The sequence below is a fragment of the Microtus pennsylvanicus genome, chromosome 6 (assembly GCF_037038515.1).
Source record: "Microtus pennsylvanicus isolate mMicPen1 chromosome 6, mMicPen1.hap1, whole genome shotgun sequence".
Classification (NCBI taxonomy): Eukaryota; Metazoa; Chordata; class Mammalia; order Rodentia; family Cricetidae; genus Microtus; species Microtus pennsylvanicus.
In genome coordinates, this window is record NC_134584.1 from 124,793,933 (window position 1) to 124,813,898 (window position 19,966).

General features: G+C 50.0%; 1 protein-coding gene across 3 annotated transcripts in view; it reads right to left on the reverse strand.

Moving 5' to 3' along the window:
- The window catches only part of Sipa1l2 (signal induced proliferation associated 1 like 2), an 89,293-nt gene that overhangs the window by 60,121 nt on the left and 9,206 nt on the right, over nucleotides 1-19,966 (reverse strand). For all 3 annotated transcript variants that reach the window (XM_075977690.1, XM_075977691.1, XM_075977692.1), the window contains exons 2-6: nucleotides 15,327-15,460; nucleotides 14,506-14,694; nucleotides 10,575-10,749; nucleotides 6,762-6,865; nucleotides 1,343-1,500 (exon numbers count right to left, since the gene is read on the reverse strand). In XM_075977690.1, coding sequence (XP_075833805.1) covers nucleotides 1,343-1,500; nucleotides 6,762-6,865; nucleotides 10,575-10,749; nucleotides 14,506-14,694; nucleotides 15,327-15,460 — 760 coding nt within the window. The remainder of the gene's footprint in view (nucleotides 1-1,342; nucleotides 1,501-6,761; nucleotides 6,866-10,574; nucleotides 10,750-14,505; nucleotides 14,695-15,326; nucleotides 15,461-19,966) is intronic.

The following is a 19,966-nucleotide window of genomic DNA, read 5'->3' on the forward strand; positions in this document are numbered from 1 at the left end:
GGTCACCATGTTCCCATGAGGACCAGAGTTCAGATCCCCAGCAACCATATCAGTGAGCTCTGAGCTTAACTAAAAGACCCTGCCTCAGTGCAGAAGGGAGACGAGCCACTGAGAAGGGCTCCTGACATTAACTGTGGTTCTCTATATGCAGGCATGTACACACACATATGGACCCCCAGAAGTGTACCCATATATGTGTGCACGTACACACACATGTGGACCCCCCCAGAAGTGCACCCATACATGTGTGCACGTACACACACATGTGGACCCCCAGAAGTTACCCATACATGTGTGCATGTACACACACGTGGACCCCCGAGTAGTGTATCCATATATGTGTGCACGTACACACACATGTGGACCCCCCCCGAAGTGCACCCATACATGTGTGCATGTACACACACGTGGACCCCCGAGTAGTGTATCCATATATGTGTGCACGTACACACACATGTGGACCCCCCAGAAGTGTACCCATATATGTGGGCACGTACACACACGTGGACCCCCCAGTAGTGTATCCATATATGTGTGCACGTACACACACATGTGGACCCCCCAGAAGTGTACCCATATATGTGGGCACGTACACACACATGTGGACCCCCCAGAAGTGTACCCATACATGCAAAATATGCATATACACAATGAAAATGGAAAGTTAAGAAAAAAGAAAAATAAAGAAACCACATACACCCAGGACAAGCAGTAAGGCAGGAGCATCCTATCAACACACGGAGGGAGCAGTTATTCATCCTAGTCACCTCCTACGGCAAAGCCCCAGATAGGAGCCAGGACTCAAAGCAGGCCCAGTGGAGATGGTCTTGGGGCTCTGCAGCACACACAGGCCTTAACGTCATCAAGGCAAGTGGTGCTGGGTTTCAGTGGCCCTGCCAGGGAGTCTCTAGGACTTTATCTGCCATTCACGGCCCTAACAGGACACACCATCTGGCTGAGGTCTCAGCCATGGGCCCTGGTTCAGTCTCTCGGGAAAGCAGAAAATGGAACCCCACTACTCTGGGCAGCTAGGTTCTTCCTTTCTCAAGAGAGTGAGGCAATTACTGCTTAGAAAAACATAATCAGAATGAGGACGGCTAAGGAATGTACCTCTGTGGTAGAGCTCATGCCTAGCAGACGTGTAACCCTGGTTTCAATCCCCAGGACTAGCAAAAATTAATAAAAATTATTACAAGGCAGGTTATAATCTCAGCACTTGGGAGGCTGAGTTCCTGGCCAGCCTAGGCTACACAGTGGAAGAGGAGGGAAGCAGGGAAGTTAGGTAGTTATGGGTCCAGGAGAAGAACTGAAAGCCAGATGGGAAGTAGGGTCACAGGCTCACCTGTAGCACACGTTTTCTGTGCAGGGGTTGTGCACCTTCACAATGACGAAGACGTGCTGGAAGTGCGAGCGAATGTTCTTGGGGGTGAATGGTAAGGCGCCAGGCTCCTGGAAGACGATGGTCACAATGTCGTTCCCAATGTGCCTCTTCCTCAGAAGCTGTGCAGGGAAGGAAACACCCAGAGTGACATACAATACAGTAATATATACACAACCTACTCACTCTCTACTGAGACTGTCTTGACCGGAGAGAAGCAGAGCAGATTCCAGTGGCCTTGAGCATATTGATAAACTGGGTGTCACAAGCAGAAGACCCTCAGACAGAAATCTAAACATCCAAGGTCATCAGAGAGAGAGCGTGGCACCTGGGAGGGAAGTGGGCTTCCCTAGGCTACATCCCTAGCTATCCCTTTTACTTACAAACATACTTCTATTCTCTCTCTTTATCCTTACCAGCTATTGCTTCCATCCTAAAGACGCACACTAGTGCTCAATATACTTGTAAGATATGCTATGGTCTAAGCACCTCACCTTAGAGGAGGAGACGGGGTTCAGGGAGGGGTGACCTACTGCTCACACAGCCCTGGTTTAGACCACAGGCTCCCATGCTGCCTTGCATTTTGGCAAGAAAACCAGGAGGCTGCCTCCATGGGTAGTATAGGTCTTCAAATTAATTAACTAAAACTTGGCTTTTTTATAGAATTCATACTAATTAATAAATCTGGAATTCTACTACACTAGCAGTTACAAAACCCAGTCTTTTGCAATCTTACAAAACTGAAAGTCTAGGGGAGAGGAGGAAGCCAGACTTGCTTCTGACATCACTTCTGCCAAGAATGTTCCTCACTCCAAACTCTTCCCGGACAGTTCCTGTGTCAATGTGGAGTGAGGCGCCTTGGCACAGCTCACCCAGACAGTTGTCTCTGCTCCTGAGGCTTGGATTTGAAATGTCTCCCAAAGCCTCATGCAGGAAAGCTCAGCCCCATGCAGCAGCGCTCACGGGGACTCTGACTTCCAGTGGGAAATCTAAGGAAGGGCTCATAACAGAAAGTACCAGTGGGAAGGGGTGACGGTGAGGAGGCAGGGCCTGGCTGGAGGAAGCAGGACACTGTGGGAGTACCCGGGAGGGCTGCATCTGGTGTCCTGCCTCCAGCCTCCCAGAGGGCAGGAGGAACATAGTCTTCCTCTGATGTGCCCTCCTACCTCACTAGAGACCAGAAAGACAGAGCCAAGTGACTAGGAAACTGGAAACTGCTACGATAAACCTTTTCCTTGTCCACACCGATTTTTCTCAGACGTCTTGGTAGTGAGAAGTCTGTCAAGGCTGCACCTCTGCTCCACCCTCATGCCTAGGTCACCCAGGTCCACTCTCTTCCCTGACTGGCTTAAGTTCCTATCTAGGTAGTGGTCTTCCCAGGGACAGGAAATGTACCGACTGGCTTCCTGCCTTCAAAGGCATGCCCAACACCAAGCAGGCACCCAATGCACATTTGCTAAATGAATAAATGAAGCACACAACCCATGTTCCTTCTGCCATGCATTAAAAGCATGCTCACCTTCCTGGGACCACATGCCAACAACCCTACACAGGAGACCCCTGGAAGTACAAGCAAGCAACACAGAAATGAGCCCCGCCCATTTCAGATACAGCCAGTCGCCCACCAGGGAACTGGTGCTGTCACTGCAGGGCTGGGCCCATCTCCGGCAGTAAATCTCCCTTCACTGCCAACAACAAAGAACACGACCTTGCCCTTGAGTTTATTTGGCTCCTACAGAACATGTTTCACTGTCCTGGGCATTGAGTTTGACTTTTAACCCCCTTTAAACTTGGAAATAAAAAGGATCCATAGAGAGCTCCCTGGCTTCTAATTTAACACATAAAGAGCCAAGGAAGCAAAACTGAAACGCTCCTCCCCAAGAGTCCTGCTCATATCCTGTGGCTGTCTGAGCACAGGGAAACTATTGTACTGCCAGGAGTTTTGAAACACATATTGATACACAGTATTAATCTCCCTGTTCAAATCTGTAGTTTTAACAGACTTTGATATACCTCTAAGTAAAACGCACCATTTCAAATTAATGTTTAAAAAAAAAGAAAAAAATTACAGTTAAAAACTACATTAGGCAAAACAGGTCCCCCCTCTTTTCTGATACTTGACAAGTTCATTTTCATATATTGTGACCACACCTAAAAAGATCAAGAACGAAGCAGCTATTAAAATTGAAACAGGCCTGGGGCTGTGATGGGACATAGCTGTAGAACACAGAACACAGCAGCCTGCCCTCCACACCCTTCACTGAGAATTTCCAAAGGACAGGACATCTTGGAATCACAATGAAGACAGAGCTAATAGAACCAACGGCCAGGCAGGGGCTCTGCACCACACGAGTCCAGAACAATCACTGTACATTGTGGCCCTTGGCAGTCAGATGACCGATCTATGAGGAGCATGTGGCGTACGGTAAGACCCCGTCTCAAAGCACCAACAAACTAAGGGAGGCAGGTATTCTCACAGTCAAACAAGGCCTGTATTTCCAAAGGCACCCTTTCTTGCTCCCCACAGAGGCACAAAAGCTAGCTGGTAGCTCTGGGTTCCCACCAGCCAGTCCACCTCCAACTTAACTGAGGTTCCAAACATTTATCACCAAATTAACATCTCCTATGACCATACTGTACCAAGAGCCAGAGTAAATGTACAAACTAGCCAGGCAACGATACTGTACACTTAAAACAAAGGCATAAAGCACAGTGTGGATTTTCAGAGCCTTCCTGACAAGGCTAAGAGGAAAACAGGGCTTTCCACAGCAAACTTCGAGCTGCTGTCATTCCTTTATAAGATACAAAGATACAAACCACAGAACCACTTCTGGGCTTTCTCCTGGCAGAAAGTGTCAGTCATGGGGGAACACAGGCTCAATCCTGATCTGCTCATATAGCACTGAACAACCCAGGCTGCTCTGGATCTAAGTGCTCAACAGCTGTAGCAAGCAGGACCCAGGAGGTGAAAAACCCTTCATAGCAGGGCCTGCAGCCGGTCTAACACAGCCCAGGCCAGCCCAAGTATTGCAGTCTGCAAGTCCACTGTAAACATAATAACAAAACCCCAAGGACCTGGTCACTCCTAGGTAATTCATAGGGCTTAAGGCCCCTTCCAGTCAGGGCCAACTGAACTTCGCACATACACTAAGAAAGAAAAGGGCACAGTGTGCCAGGCCCTGTGCTGTCTCCTAGTTTATGAGCCTACTCTAAGGAAAGGGTGTTTCTGCCAAGGTGAGCTTTGAAGTGGCCGTGTGAAGTTCTCGGTGATGACATCACATGTTGGCTGAGCTGTGGTCTCTTCACAGAAGGGGTACACAGGAAACACAGCCTTAGGAGAGACTAGTATGAGCTTATCCTGTGTAGAGATGTGGGGTCCCAGGGCATCTGTGGTCTAGGGGCCAGTAAGGCTTCTCCAGTGGGAAGGGCTCAGGCCTGCTAACCGTTCCTGAACTTTACTACCTCAACAAGCAGCTCCCGGAATGATTTATTACAGGAGCAAACACACGAAATCAGATCCTCTGAGGACAAGCCTGGGCCAGTTAACAAGTTACAAACACTCTGGTGCTAATAAGAACAGGGGTACAAGCGGAGTTGGGGTTCCAGTTGGGCTGAGTCCCATGGTGACTGCCATGGGACTGGCCCTTCAGACTTTTCTGCTCTTGGTATTAAGTTTGTGGGCATTATTTGCAGGATGAGAGAGATGGGAAGAGTCAGAAGAACCTGTGTCAAAATTTTACTAGCCACGCCCACGATCAGGGAGTGCCACTGTTCAGCTACAACCAGAACATCCCACCAGCAGCTTATAATCAGCAAGTCTACCAAACACCTGGGCGAAGAAAGTCACCCAGACTGCTGAGGCATTCGAGCCTTACCTTTACACAACAGATCTTTAGGAATGGGGACAAAGCCAGCAAGCAAATTTAGTCACCTAAAAATACCCATGAGCTGCACCTATGGGATTATAAAACAGTTAACAATAAAATTTAGGCACACTGCACATAGCACTGCTTAGGCTCGGAGCTGGGCCTGGCAGTGAAGGCTAGTAATTCCGGGAACCTAGGGAGAGATCTTCTAAAGATGAAGAGGGAAGAACAACAAATACTAGAAGACACTATGGATCATCCAGGAAGGTCAAGAACTGAGTTAAGAGTCTGAGGAAAACATTCAGCCAGGGAGTCCCGGAAGGGAGGGTGTGAAGTTTGCTCCTGAGGGGAAAAGCCCAGTGGGTTTCTTAGCTGAAGGACCTTTGGGGTTTAGAACTAGTGGGAGGGAGAGGAAGTAGCTGGTCCTTTCTTTGGGGGAAAAAAGCCGTAAGTTTTGATTCAATTAATGGATTTCACAAATGTTTAAGATATGAGAAAATTCGGGGTTGGACAGAAGGTTTAACAGCTAAGAGCACTGGCTGCTATTCCAGGGGATCCAGATGTGGTTCCCAGCACCTACATGATGGCTCACAACCATCTGCAATCCCACCTCCCAGCAAACACTCATAAACATAAGACAAACAAATCAAATTAAAATAAAAAGGAAATGAGGTAGTTATCTGCTGCTATGCTTCACTCTCCAGACAGCCACACTCGGGCCCCCTGCGGTGTCCAGAATGTCAGCACCCAGTCCTGCCACATACCACACGCCAGCAGTTTGGGCCCTGCCCTGGGAGTCACCTCCAGACTCAGGCAGCCTTCTTCCTTTAGAGGGGCTGGGGTTGGGGCTGCTACCCCACAGGACCACCTTATGTGCCCCAAACTCCCACATTCGTGAAGCAGCCACAACACTGCCAAGATCTGCTATCAATTCTAGCAATTTCTGTAAAAAGAGCTCAACTCATTTTATAGCTACACAAAACATCCTGTTAATTACTTGGTGATGTTTTAGGCATCGTTAAGCTTTCAACATTTAAGTCTGCGGAGCGACTGCCAGTGCAGGAGAATCCTCTCCTCACACAAAGGGTCAATATAGTGTGTCATTGAAACAATACAATAAACCCCAATGAGCAGCAGCAGCTAAGAACAGCTTTAGCCCCCAATGCAGTTAATATTTTCTAAAATCAAGTTATTCACCCACATGAGGAAACCTGTCTGTCTGGTCAACATAGTTGTTCTCATAATTAACATGATGGACGGGAGTTCTCTTAAAAAGTCTGCGTAGCTAGCTTCTAAATTTCCTGATCAATAAAAAATACAACAATCTTCTTATAAAGACTCCGATATCCTATAGTAACAGCCAGAGAGTCAGCTTAATGGGAGCAACCTATGGTTAAATGTAAATTCGCGGTCTCACTCTTACCACTCCTCCCACCCGGCATGACGGATCTGGGGGCTGGATGGACGCACTGGGGGACATGGGAGTGGGGACATGCCACAGTGCATATACTCCTTACCTGCTGCCTGTTGTTTGGCATATATGGAAGCAACGTTGACACGTGGAACATGAGTTCAAAGTCTTTGTATGTGGTATAGAGGGAGTGAGTCCCTGTGGAATCGGCTAAAAACAAAGTAAGCAGAAAGCTAGTCAGGCAAGCACAGAACCAGGGTCTACAGCCTGGACGGTGCTTTCTGCAAAGGATGAGCAGCCCAAGCCGCACTGTGTGTAAACCTGGATGCTCTGCTCAGCTGTTCAGCTCTCCCCTGGAGCTGCCCTCCCAGGCCTCTGCTCTCCTGTCAGCTTTCTACTGAGCATGCTCTCAGAGTCTCGGACCCAGGGCGGGAGATTACGGTCTCTTTCTGTACCTCCTTCCTGTATAAACACACGCTAAGAAATGGTAGAGCTGGGGGAGTGAGCGAGGATCTGCAGCACCCATGTCAAAGGCTAGGTGAGGAGTGGTGTCTGCACTTGGCAGGTGTGGAGACAGGCAGATGGAGGTCGCTGGGCAGCCAGTGTAGCCTCATCAGTGAGCTCCAGGTCCAGTGACAACTCCTGTATCTGGTGAGATGGCTCAGCAGGTGACAGCTACTGCCGAACAAACTAGAAAATCCAAGACTGGAACCCACACAGACCAACCAGAAGGATACGGGGTTGATGCACCCGTAATCCCAGCCTTTCTATGGCAAGATAGGAGGTGGTAACAGAACTGCCCCCATACACTGGGCTCAGAGAGCCTGGGGTACTTTAGGTAGTATAAAAAATGAGACAGCCTGCCTCAACAACATGGGAAGAGGAAATCGACTGCTCAAAGTCATTCTATGATCTACCTCCACACGCCCATCACGGTGCTGTGCGTGTTATGATCTACCTCCACCGCCCATCACGGTGCTGTGCTGTGTGTGCTATGATCTACCTCCACACGCCCATCACGGTGCTGTGCGTGCTATGATCTACCTCCCCAGACCATCATGGTGCTGTGCGTGCTATGATCTACCTCCACACGCCCATCACGGTTGTGTGTGTGCTATGATCTACCTCCACACGCCCATCACGGTGCTGTGCGTGCTATGATCTACCTCCACAGCCCATCACGGTGCTGTGCGTGCTATGATCTACCTCCACACGCCCATCACGGTGCTGTGTGTGCTATGATCTACCTCCCCAGCCCATCACGGTGCTGTGCGTGCTATGATCTACCTCCACAGCCCATCACGGTGCTGTGTGTGCTATGATCTACCTCCACAGCCCATCACGGTGCTGTGTGTGCTATGATCTACCTCCACAGCCCATCACGGTGCTGTGTGTGCTATGATCTACCTCCACACGCCCATCATGGTGCTGTGTGTGCTATGATCTACCTCCCCAGCCCATCACGGTGCTGTGCGTGTTATGATCTACCTCCCCAGCCCATCATGGTGCTGTGCGTGTTATGATCTACCTCCACAGCCCATCACGGTGCTGTGCGTGCTATGATCTACCTCCACACGCCCATCACGGTGCTGTGTGTGCTATGATCTACCTCCCCAGCCCATCACGGTGCTGTGCGTGTTATGATCTACCTCCACAGCCCATCACGGTGCTGTGCGTGTTATGATCTACCTCCACACGCCCATCACGGTGCTGTGTGTGCTATGATCTACCTCCCCAGCCCATCACGGTGCTGTGTGTGTTATGATCTACCTCCACAGCCCATCACGGTGCTGTGCGTGTTATGATCTACCTCCACAGCCCATCACGGTGCTGTGCGTGCTATGATCTACCTCCCCAGCATATCACGGTGCTGTGTGTGCTATGATCTACCTCCCCAGCCCATCACGGTGCTGTGTGTGCTATGATCTACCTCCCCAGCCCATCACGGTGCTGTGTGTGCTATGATCTACCTCCACAGCCCATCACGGTGCTGTGTGTGCTATGATCTACCTCCCCAGCCCATCACGGTGCTGTGCGTGCTATGATCTACCTCCCCAGCCCACCATGGTGCTGTGTGTGCTATGATCTACCTCCCCAGCCCATCACGGTGTTGTGTGTGCTATGATCTACCTCCCCAGCCCATCACGGTGCTGTGCTGTGTGTGCTATGATCTACCTCCCCAGCCCATCACGGTGCTGTGTGTGCTATGATCTACCTCCCCAGCCCACCATGGTGCTGTGTGTGCTATGATCTACCTCCACACGCCCATCACGGTGCTGTGCGTGCTATGATCTACCTCCACAGCCCATCACGGTGCTGTGTGTGCTATGATCTACCTCCACAGCCCATCACGGTGCTGTGCTGTGTGTGCTATGATCTACCTCCCCAGCCCATCACGGTGCTGTGCTGTGCGTGCTATGATCTACCTCCCCAGCCCACCATGGTGCTGTGTGTGCTATGATCTACCTCCACACGCCCATCACGGTGCTGTGCGTGCTATGATCTACCTCCACAGCCCATCACGGTGCTGTGTGTGCTATGATCTACCTCCCCAGCCCATCACGGTGCTGTGCTGTGTGTGCTATGATCTACCTCCCCAGCCCATCACGGTGCTGTGCGTGCTATGATCTACCTCCACAGCCCATCACGGTGCTGTGTGTGCTATGATCTACCTCCACAGCCCATCACGGTGCTGTGTGTGCTATGATCTACCTCCCCAGCCCATCACGGTGCTGTGCGTGCTATGATCTACCTCCCCAGCCCACCATGGTGCTGTGTGTGCTATGATCTACCTCCCCAGCCCATCACGGTGTTGTGTGTGCTATGATCTACCTCCCCAGCCCATCACGGTGCTGTGCTGTGTGTGCTATGATCTACCTCCCCAGCCCATCACGGTGCTGTGCTGTGCGTGCTATGATCTACCTCCCCAGCCCACCATGGTGCTGTGTGTGCTATGATCTACCTCCACACGCCCATCACGGTGCTGTGCGTGCTATGATCTACCTCCACAGCCCATCACGGTGCTGTGTGTGCTATGATCTACCTCCCCAGCCCATCACGGTGCTGTGCTGTGTGTGCTATGATCTACCTCCACAGCCCATCATGGTGCTGTGTGTGCTATGATCTACCTCCCCAGCCCATCACGGTGCTGTGCGTGCTATGATCTACCTCCACAGCCCATCATGGTGCTGTGTGTGCTATGATCTACCTCCCCAGCCCATCACGGTGCTGTGTGTGCTATGATCTACCTCCACAGCCCACCATGGTGTTGTGTGTGCTATGATCTACCTCCCCAGCCCATCACGGTGCTGTGCTGTGCGTGCTATGATCTACCTCCCCAGCCCATCACGGTGCTGTGTGTGCTATGATCTACCTCCCCAGCCCATCACGGTGCTGTGTGTGCTATGATCTACCTCCCCAGCCCATCACGGTGCTGTGCGTGCTATGATCTACCTCCCCAGCCCATCACGGTGCTGTGTGTGCTATGATCTACCTCCCCAGCCCACCATGGTGCTGTGCGTTCAGAGTCACACATGAGAAACAGAAATTAAAGGGCATAAGGTGGAAAACAATGCAAGAGGGCACTGACTGACACTGACCTCTGGTGTCTACATGAACCTGCATGTACTCTGCACAATGTACACAAACATGTACATACACTTACACCATATATAAATATTTTAAACAAGAAATGGTGGTGTCTAAATTGTTGATTGTAAAGCTAGTCATCTGTTGATTTTAAATGTATATAAGCACACACAAACACACATATAAATACACAGGCCACTCACATATACACGCACATAAACATACACTCACAAAACCACAGAAACTCACACATACACAATCACAAGCTACACAGGCTGTTTGCACACACGTGCGCACAAACACCGTAACTCCAACTCGCAGAGGTGCTTACTCTTATTGTCCAGCTGCGCGCGGTACTTGCTGAAGCCCTTCAGCCGCACCCTCTGGCCGAGGAGGTCCAGGAACTCCTCGAAGGCTGGCCCCGCCGTCTCGTTGTTGTACATCTCCTCTTCTGTGCTCTGCCCCGCTCTGCAGTACAGGATCCCAATTTTGTGCTGAAAGCTCAGCTAAAATGAGAGGAAACATGATGAACTTGGCAGCCAGGCCAGACCTGCTCGCTTCTAGCCAAGTTAAAGCTGCGGAAGCCCGGGATCTGGTTCCCAGGAAAGCAAGCTGGAGAAAGTCCCAAAAGCGACTCTCATTGTGCAAGATGTTACAAACAGGAACCAAGTCCAGAAACCCCAGGATACAGCTAGAGAAGACTGAAACCCTAAGAAACACTGTCTGTGGCCAGCGCCGTGTGGGGTTTGAGAAAGAGTGGGCAGCCCTGTGCAGACACAAAGCGAAAACTGCAACTGTGTGAATGCCTCATCTAACACACTTCACGGCAGAATTAGGGGTATCTCCCAAGTTCAGGAAAGGGGAAGGCCATGGACTTAGAAAAATTTTCTCTTCTCCGGCTCTTTTGTTTTTTTCTTCTGTAATTTATTTGAACATTCATGGGAAAATGTTGGCTGAGAGGAGAGAAATCAAATCAAATTGAGGTCTGGTAAGGGAATTCCAGCGAGGACTGCGATACGTGTGCACGCATAGAAAATGTTTTGTTTCCACCAAAGTACGTTTGGTTGTACAATTACAGTCATTTCTCACATTTTGACTGTTTTGAAAAGAAAACATTGGCCACAGACACGAGCCTCCAGAAAGAGCTGTGGCAGCGATTGAACAGTTCCTGCCACAATCCTACGTCACAGTCAGTACCGTGTCAAAGTGGAAGCCGCTGATTTCCTCCAGAACCAGAAAGAAACTAGTTCCAACTTCAGCACTTGCTTCTCCCAGCCCCCAAAGATCAGCTTCTCGGTCCTGGCAGCAGAGGCCTTGGTCCTCCAGCAGCAGCAAAGCCTGAGAGACTGACCTTCCGACGTCACCAGCTCTGCAGATGCGGCTCCACAGCGGGTTGGCCTTTGGAACTGAGATGGGAAACTCAGCCTCTAACTGAACCCCACAGCCGACTCTAGCAGCAAAGCGAGGCAGAATGACAGGCAGTTCTTAGAGCCAGAACACAGTAACAGTCTCAGCCGCTTCAGTATTCACAGTGAGAGAGAGTGGTGCTTCCTGGGTGACCTCAGCAGGCTGCGGAAGCTTCACTGTCTTTTGATGGGTGGGTGTGGAGTGTGGAGCCACAAGCTCCTCATCACACAGACCACAATGGCTTTGGCCTGAACTGTGGCTTCCAGAGGTTAAGTAACTGCTACTGCGCACCTGGTATTAAGGGCTTATTCTTTACTGGGGTCAAATGGGATTTTCTTCCCCCAAAGGGGAAAAAAATCAACAAACTCAATTTGACAAAACTTTGTTGTTCTTTACGAATAGCAGCAGACTCGGAGTTGCTTGGAGATGGCTTAGATCTTCAGAGCTTTAGGGATGAGGTGGTTGACCTTAGCGAGGCCAGAGTGACGTCAAAAAGTTCCAAACATGTACTCTGTACTCACCCTACCATGGCCAGAAAATCTCAACTGCAGCGCCCACCAGTCAACTCTAGAACAGGCCATCACTTGCATGGCTGTGACGCCACAGGTGTGGTTTCAAGCTGGCTGAGCCAAGCCCCCCGTGGGCTTGTGTGCACTCCCTGACTCCCGGCACTCCTTGGGTCTTTATGCAGGCCAAGGGTGCAGCTCCCTGCTCAACACTATGCTGTCGATTTCACTGTCTTCCATGCATCCAAGAAAACCCAAAATGCGTCTAAATCCAAACTAAATGGGAATGGTATTTCCAACCACTAGACCTGCATTGCACGGACCAAGACCTTTGGGAAATGTAATGACAGAATCAGAATCCAGATCCTGTAGACAGAGGGACACACGCAGCATGGCCAGGAACCACTATTCACCTCAGTCATCTGTTCTCCAGCAAGATGGAACTGAGAAAGAAATGCTTCCATTTACTACAAGATTGCAGCAATCTAATGCTATTCGGGAAGTGACCTACTGTCACCTGGCCTCTTTTAGAAAACTAAAAAAATGTCAAATGGCATTTCACTTTTCCTCCTCCTAGTACACTGACGACGCTGCTATGGACATAGCTGAGCACATGTCCTTGTGGTATGACTGAGCGTCCTTTGGGTATGTACCCAAAAGTGGTATTGCTGGGTCTTGAGGTAGACTGTTTTCTAATTTTCAGAGAAATCACCATACTGACATCCAAAGGGGCTGTATCAGTTTGCACTTCCACCAGCAATGGAGGAGTGTTCCCTTTACCCCACATCCTCTCCAGCATAAATCGTCATCAGTGTTTTTGATCTTGGCCATTCTTTAGGTAACTCTTCTTAGAGGCCAACCTATGGATTCCCTAATGTATAAATCAGAACATCTTTAAGAAGAGAAAAAGGCAATTTATGTAGTAAAGATGGCTCAGTAGTTAAGAGCACTTGCTCTGTAGAGGATCCAGCTTCAATTCCCAGTACCTACATGATGGCTCAGAACCACCTCTAACTCCAGTTTTAGGGAATCTGATGCCCTCCCTCTTCTGGTGTGCATACATTCACATACATAAAAATAAAAAAATTTTTTTTAAAAGAACAAAAAGGAAGTGGGAGTTGGAGAGATGGCTCACTGGTTATGAGCGTCTGCTGTTTTTTCAGAGAATCTGAACTCCCAGTACCCACTTGGGATGGCTCACAACTGCTCACGATCCCAGCCCCAGGGTTTCTGACACTCTTTGGCTTTCTCAGGTACTGGCGTGTGCACACATGCATGCATATACACTTCTAAAAATGGAAAAAAATGGCATTATAGAAACTGGGAGGTAAGTTTATAAAGACAATATGTCAAAACCCCCAAGGCCCTGCATTGTAACTGCTTTTCAGCTTTCCACAGTGCTCTGTCTCCTTGCTTGAAACATCTTACCAAATCCAGCAAAGAAAATGAACAAGCTACACTCTCCTCACCTGTGTCCTGAAGGGAAGCGAGATGGCCAGGAGCCAATCAGAGGGAAGCACAAGGGCTACAGAACCCAAGCAAGAGGAGCCACGGCAAGGTTAATCGGCAGTTAAATGTCTGAGCTTTTTGTTGTGCTAGTGCCCTCACAGGCAGATTTGCTTTCAGGAAAATAAACAGAACAGCAGTGCCTGGAGTAAGAGGGCAGAGTTGGCAGAGTGACAGTAAAATACATCTCTGGTAGGAGTAAAATAAACAGCCTCTTTTCTCAACAGTCCTTGACTTCCAGGACACAGGAGCAGTTGCCAGAGCTGAAAGTTCAGCTGGCACTCAGGTCCAAACATCATCACAACACACAGCCATCTCAACATGGCCAAACTGGAAGACAAAGCCATGGAGCCCTGCCTCCAATATCAGTTTGCTGACGTCCAATTCTAAGATGGTGTTCACCCAAGGTCTGAAAAGGCCAGGCATGGCTTCTGGACCTGCCTGGCTTATGACCTCACAACCATCTGCCTTACTCGGTGAGGACAGAGCAGAGCACAGTTACCATGTGGTTTTGCCACTCTGCTCCTGAAAAGCAGAACCACATGGTTTGGGGAAAATGGACCCTCTATGGGATTTTCTAGATTGGTCTTGGGGTCATACGCTTTACTTGGAGACATTTACAATAAATGGTCTCAAAGAAAGAACATGAGAGCCTGGTGTAGGAGCTAATATCTATAATTTTGGCTACCTGGGAGCCTGAGGCAGGAGGATTCTGAGTTCAAGACCAGCCAAAGATACAGTAAGACCATATCTTTAGAGAAAGGCGAGCTGGCGGGTGTGTATATGTGTGTGTCCCACGCAGTTCAGGTTTGCATGAGCTTTCTGGCCACACACTGTACGTACCCCTTGTTCATCCAGCTTGAGCAGCTGCTCCGGGACTTTGGGGGAGCTGGCTGCCTGCCGCAGGCACTGGATGCTCAGCTCTGGGATAACATACTCCAGGACTTCCTTGAGGGGCAGACCCCGGGCAGTTCCATGTCGGGCTGTGGAGGGGACAGCATCTTCTAGGATTGCTCCTCTCAGCGTTGTGAGCTGGGACAAATGAGACTCCAGTTAGTACCTGGTGCTGGTTACTCACAAGGGGTCTAACAGTTTAGCAAGGAAGTGAGACACTCCGACTGAACCAAATCAACATTCCTTTCATCAACAACGCTACAGAAGAACAGGAGGGCACCAGGAGGGGCAAACAGATCAGACAAACAGAGGAGAACCTAAGAATGAAGGAAACAAGGCCATAAGGCCGAGCAACACAAACAATTGACCTGAAGTCCTGAAACCCCATGGGAAGGCTACTGAGGAGGGACCCAGGATAAGCCCACACAGTATATCCCCCTCCTCCAGTCTCTGCATTTCTGTTTATCCCCTTCTCCTTTCTTGTCTTCTGATTAATATCTATGTCGAGCACTCCTGGGGGTGCATGTGGGTGGCTGAGATGGGACCACAGGACCCAGTCTCATGTTTTGTTCTACTGCTTGGAAGCCCAGTGTTCTGAATGAGAATGGTCCCCATAGGCACACATATTTGAATGCTTGGTGCCTGGCTGGTGGATAAGAATCACATAACCCCTCTCAGAGTCCTTAAGCGTTAGATAACTGACAAGAAAATTAGGTTTTCCAAAGTTTAACAAAGTGGCAATAAGGGTGGACTCCACAGCAGCCTCTCACCTCACTGGTCCTGAAGGCCACCCTGTAGTTGAACTGGGACCCTTCTTTCTCCTTGGGATCTTCCACCTTCTCCCTCCGGATGCTGACTGCCACAGGGCCAAGGTTTTCATCTATTCCAAAGTAGTTCTGGTGCTCTGGGATTCAAAGGAGCAGAGTCAGGGGGGAGAGCAACGCCGCAGCATTGGTTCACGTACGTCCCCAGGGGAGCGCCACGAGGCTGCACCATGATCCCGACGCACAGAGCACCCTTCCTGTTCCCTATCTGGACATGCTGTCCAGTCCTGCTGCCTCACTCACTACCTCTCTGCTCTTCGCTCTCAGGGTCACGAGGGCCCACACCCCAAAGCTGCCATCAGCAGGATGGGCGACCATCCCCAGCACTGTGGAGAGGCAGGACGGGCGACCATCCCCAGCACTGTGGAGAGGCAGGACGGGCGACCATCCCCAGCACTGTGGAGAGGCAGGACGGGCGACCGTCCCCAGCACTGTGGAGAGGCAGGACGGGCGACCGTCCCCAGCACTGTGGAGAGGCAGGACGGGCGACCATCCCCAGCACTGTGGAGAGGCAAGACGGGCGACCATCCCCAGCACTGTGGAGAGGCAGGACGGGCGACCGTCCCCAGCACTGTGGAGAGGCATGCCTCCTCCACAGTCATCACTGACGGCTGCCAGGTGCTGCTTCCTCCACACAGATGCTGACCTTCTCTGACTGAAAGAGACTCCTGAGGTTACCCAGTGAGCCACTCTGACCTGTCACAGTAATCCTAGCCATTAGTGGAGTGGCAAAGGTCACTTTGTCATCAAACTGTCTCTAGTGTCTAAGGAGAAACTTAGTGACAGGGAACACGTGACGATTGCTGGGCTGGGAAGGTCACTGGTCCTACAAACCCAGTTACTCCCTCCACCAAGATGCCAGTTCACCTTTTCTTTCCCATAAATCCCTGGCCCTTGAATGAGACCCAAGCCACACAACGCCATGGCAGGAATGGACACCAGGGTGTCCCATCTCTTAGGCACAGGGTGCCACAGGATACATTTTCTAATGGACAGTCACCAGCCTTCACTCATCTTCATTATACATGCCAGGTGACATTTAGCAGTGGGGACACAGGAACATCCAAGGAAGCAATCCTCACTCATGAGGTGAACCTCCTGGCAGGAATCCTTCCAGTGCTGGGACACTCTTCGCTCTGTGAACAACTCTTGCTGGACCACAGACCCTTCATTGAGGGTCACCATGTCCCACTGCAGTTTCTACACTGATGTCTTCAGAAACAGCCCAACTTTCGGCAGCACGACAGAGGCGGCTGGGCTGTGCAGAGCAGTTGCCCACGTGCTCGTTAATGCAGGCTAAGAGTGTGCCTGTCATTAACAGCCATATCACACAGAACCACGTGCAGAACAGGTACAGATGTGAGTTCTTTACGAACCACAGCATGGTTGGCTCTCCAAGGGTTGTTTCCTTAAACACAGAGTTTTTCTTCACCCTTACGAAACATTCCCTCTGGATGTCACCTTCTAGGCTTCTGCCAATCTTTCCCAACTCTTGGTTTTTGAGTTCGGGAAGCCTGCAAACTTTGCAAGGCTCTGCAAGCTGCGGTTCGGTGCTCTGAGAACTGCTGGAGAGCTCTGAAGTCAAAGCACCTGATCCACTCCATTCAACATTGCCCCGATTGGCTTTGATATAAAAGCCACTCTTTTTATACTGACTGGGGAAGCAGACTAGTGTAGCACAGGTATTCTGTCCTTCTGACTGGGGAAGCAGACTAGTGTAGCACAGGTATTCTGTCCTTCTGACTGGGGAAGCAGACTAGTGTAGCACAGGTATTCTGTCCTTCTGACGGGGGAAGCAGACTAGTATAGCACAGGTATTCTGTCCTTCTGACGGGGGAAGCAGACTAGTATAGCACAGGTATTCTGTCCTTCTGACGGGGGAAGCAGACTAGTATAGCACAGGTATTCTGTCCTTCTGACTGGGGAAGCAGACTAGTGTAGCACAGGTATTCTGTCCTTCTGACTGGGGAAGCAGACTAGTGTAGCACAGGTATTCTGTCCTTCTGACTGGGGAAGCAGACTAGTATAGCACAGGTATTCTGTCCTTCTGACTGGGGAAGCAGACTAGTGTAGCACAGGTATTCTGTCCTTCTGACTGGGGAAGCAGACTAGTATAGCACAGGTATTCTGTCCTTCTGACTGGGGAAGCAGACTAGTATAGCACAGGTATTCTGTCCTTCTGACTGGGGAAGCAGACTAATGTAGCACAGGTATTCTGTCCTCCTGACTGGGGAAGCAGACTAGTGTAGCACAGGTATTCTGTCCTTCTGACTGGGGAAGCAGACTAGTGTAGCACAGGTATTCTGTCCTTCTGACTAGGGAAGCAGACTAGTATAGCACAGGTATTCTGTCCTTCTGACTGGGGAAGCAGACTAGTGTAGCACAGGTATTCTGTCCTCCTGACTGGGGAAGCAGACTAGTGTAGCACAGGTATTCTGTCCTTCTGACTGGGGAAGCAGACTAGTGTAGCACAGGTATTCTGTCCTTCTGACTGGGGAAGCAGACTAGTGTAGCACAGGTATTCTGTCCTTCTGACGGGGGAAGCAGACTAGTATAGCACAGGTATTCTGTCCTTCTGACGGGGGAAGCAGACTAGTATAGCACAGGTATTCTGTCCTTCTGACGGGGGAAGCAGACTAGTATAGCACAGGTATTCTGTCCTTCTGACTGGGGAAGCAGACTAGTGTAGCACAGGTATTCTGTCCTTCTGACTGGGGAAGCAGACTAGTGTAGCACAGGTATTCTGTCCTTCTGACTGGGGAAGCAGACTAGTATAGCACAGGTATTCTGTCCTTCTGACTGGGGAAGCAGACTAGTGTAGCACAGGTATTCTGTCCTTCTGACTGGGGAAGCAGACTAGTGTAGCACAGGTATTCTGTCCTTCTGACTGGGGAAGCAGACTAGTATAGCACAGGTATTCTGTCCTTCTGACTGGGGAAGCAGACTAGTGTAGCACAGGTATTCTGTCCTCCTGACTGGGGAAGCAGACTAGTGTAGCACAGGTATTCTGTCCTTCTGACTGGGGAAGCAGACTAGTGTAGCACAGGTATTCTGTCCTTCTGACTAGGGAAGCAGACTAGTATAGCACAGGTATTCTGTCCTTCTGACTGGGGAAGCAGACTAGTGTAGCACAGGTATTCTGTCCTCCTGACTGGGGAAGCAGACTAGTGTAGCACAGGTATTCTGTCCTTCTGACTGGGGAAGCAGACTAGTGTAGCACAGGTATTCTGTCCTTCTGGGACCAGGCAGAGCCAGAAGCAGCAAGAAGGCTACGTTTGGTGAGAAGATGAGTCAGTTTCAGAATGGAAAAAGCCTGTATATGGGATATAGTATGTGCTGACACCAAGCAAGATAATGGTCATAGCCTTAACTCCAGTGTCACCAAACACACGTCAGGGTTGAAGAAGCTGAGCAGGTCTGTGACTTGAAGCAGGAGATTAAGATTAGTAACAGGAAGTGAACTGTTTGCTCAGTGGTTCTTGTTACTCCCGAGGACGCATTGGTGAAAAGGGGTCCAGGGCGCTGCACTAACCCTCGGTATAGCACACATGCATCAGCACAGAACTGTCCAAGCTGCAGCTCACTGCCCTACGGATTTGGGCTCTACTGTTCTTGGCAATACTCTGTAGCTCTCTGTGGCGGTCACTTCCCTTTCTTCAGATTTGATCCCAGGTTTGTGGTGTTTTAGAATCCATCACACACACACACACACACACACACACACACACACACACACACACACCATGTGTGTATAGGTATATATACACAAATACATACATATATGTATGCATATATACATATATCTGCCATAAACATATATATATTTCAAATTCTCAAACTTCTGTTTCCGAACAGGCTACCACAGACTTTAGATCTGAGTTTCCACTGGTATGCTCTCAGGTGACCCCCTGGGAAGAGTCGGTTGTGCTCAGTCTTTTTAGGGGCACAGTGGCATATTATCCCCCACTGAATCAGAAGTTATACTTTGAAAAACTGAAGAAACTATTAGCTCTTTCCCTAAAGATGACAAGGACACAAACTAGGGAACAAGAGAATAAAGAGAAGGAGTCCGTCCCTCCTGACAGCTCTTTCTGACCTGTGCCGCAGCCACATCTTGCTTCCATTTCTGGCTCTGGCTCCCTCGCACGTGGGTGTTTCTGAACTGACCTGCAGAAGTGAGGTTCCCATGGCCCACAGGCAGCATGACTGGCCTGCAGACCGCACAGCGGTTATGTCCCACCAGTCTGCTAGGAACCTCACAGTGCCTTTGGTTTCAGCAGAGAGCTGCAGGATGCCTGCATATGTTTCTAAAGAAATTAACATGTTTCCCCGGATTTGAGAACATGCTGCCTAGCTCTTATATAGAGCATGCCCACAGACCATGAAGATGTGAACACAGCCTATGCTCCCTCCCCCACTTCCCCAGAGGAAACAAAGGCAAGGCTTTCAAAGGACATCCTGATTCCCTTTCAGGAAAGACCCGAGAATTTCATCCTGAGAAGCCCTGCCACTCTGGAGCGGCTTTGAGCAAGTTCCTCTCAGCTGTGTGCATTCAGCCCCCACCCCCCTCGGCCTTATTTCCGAAC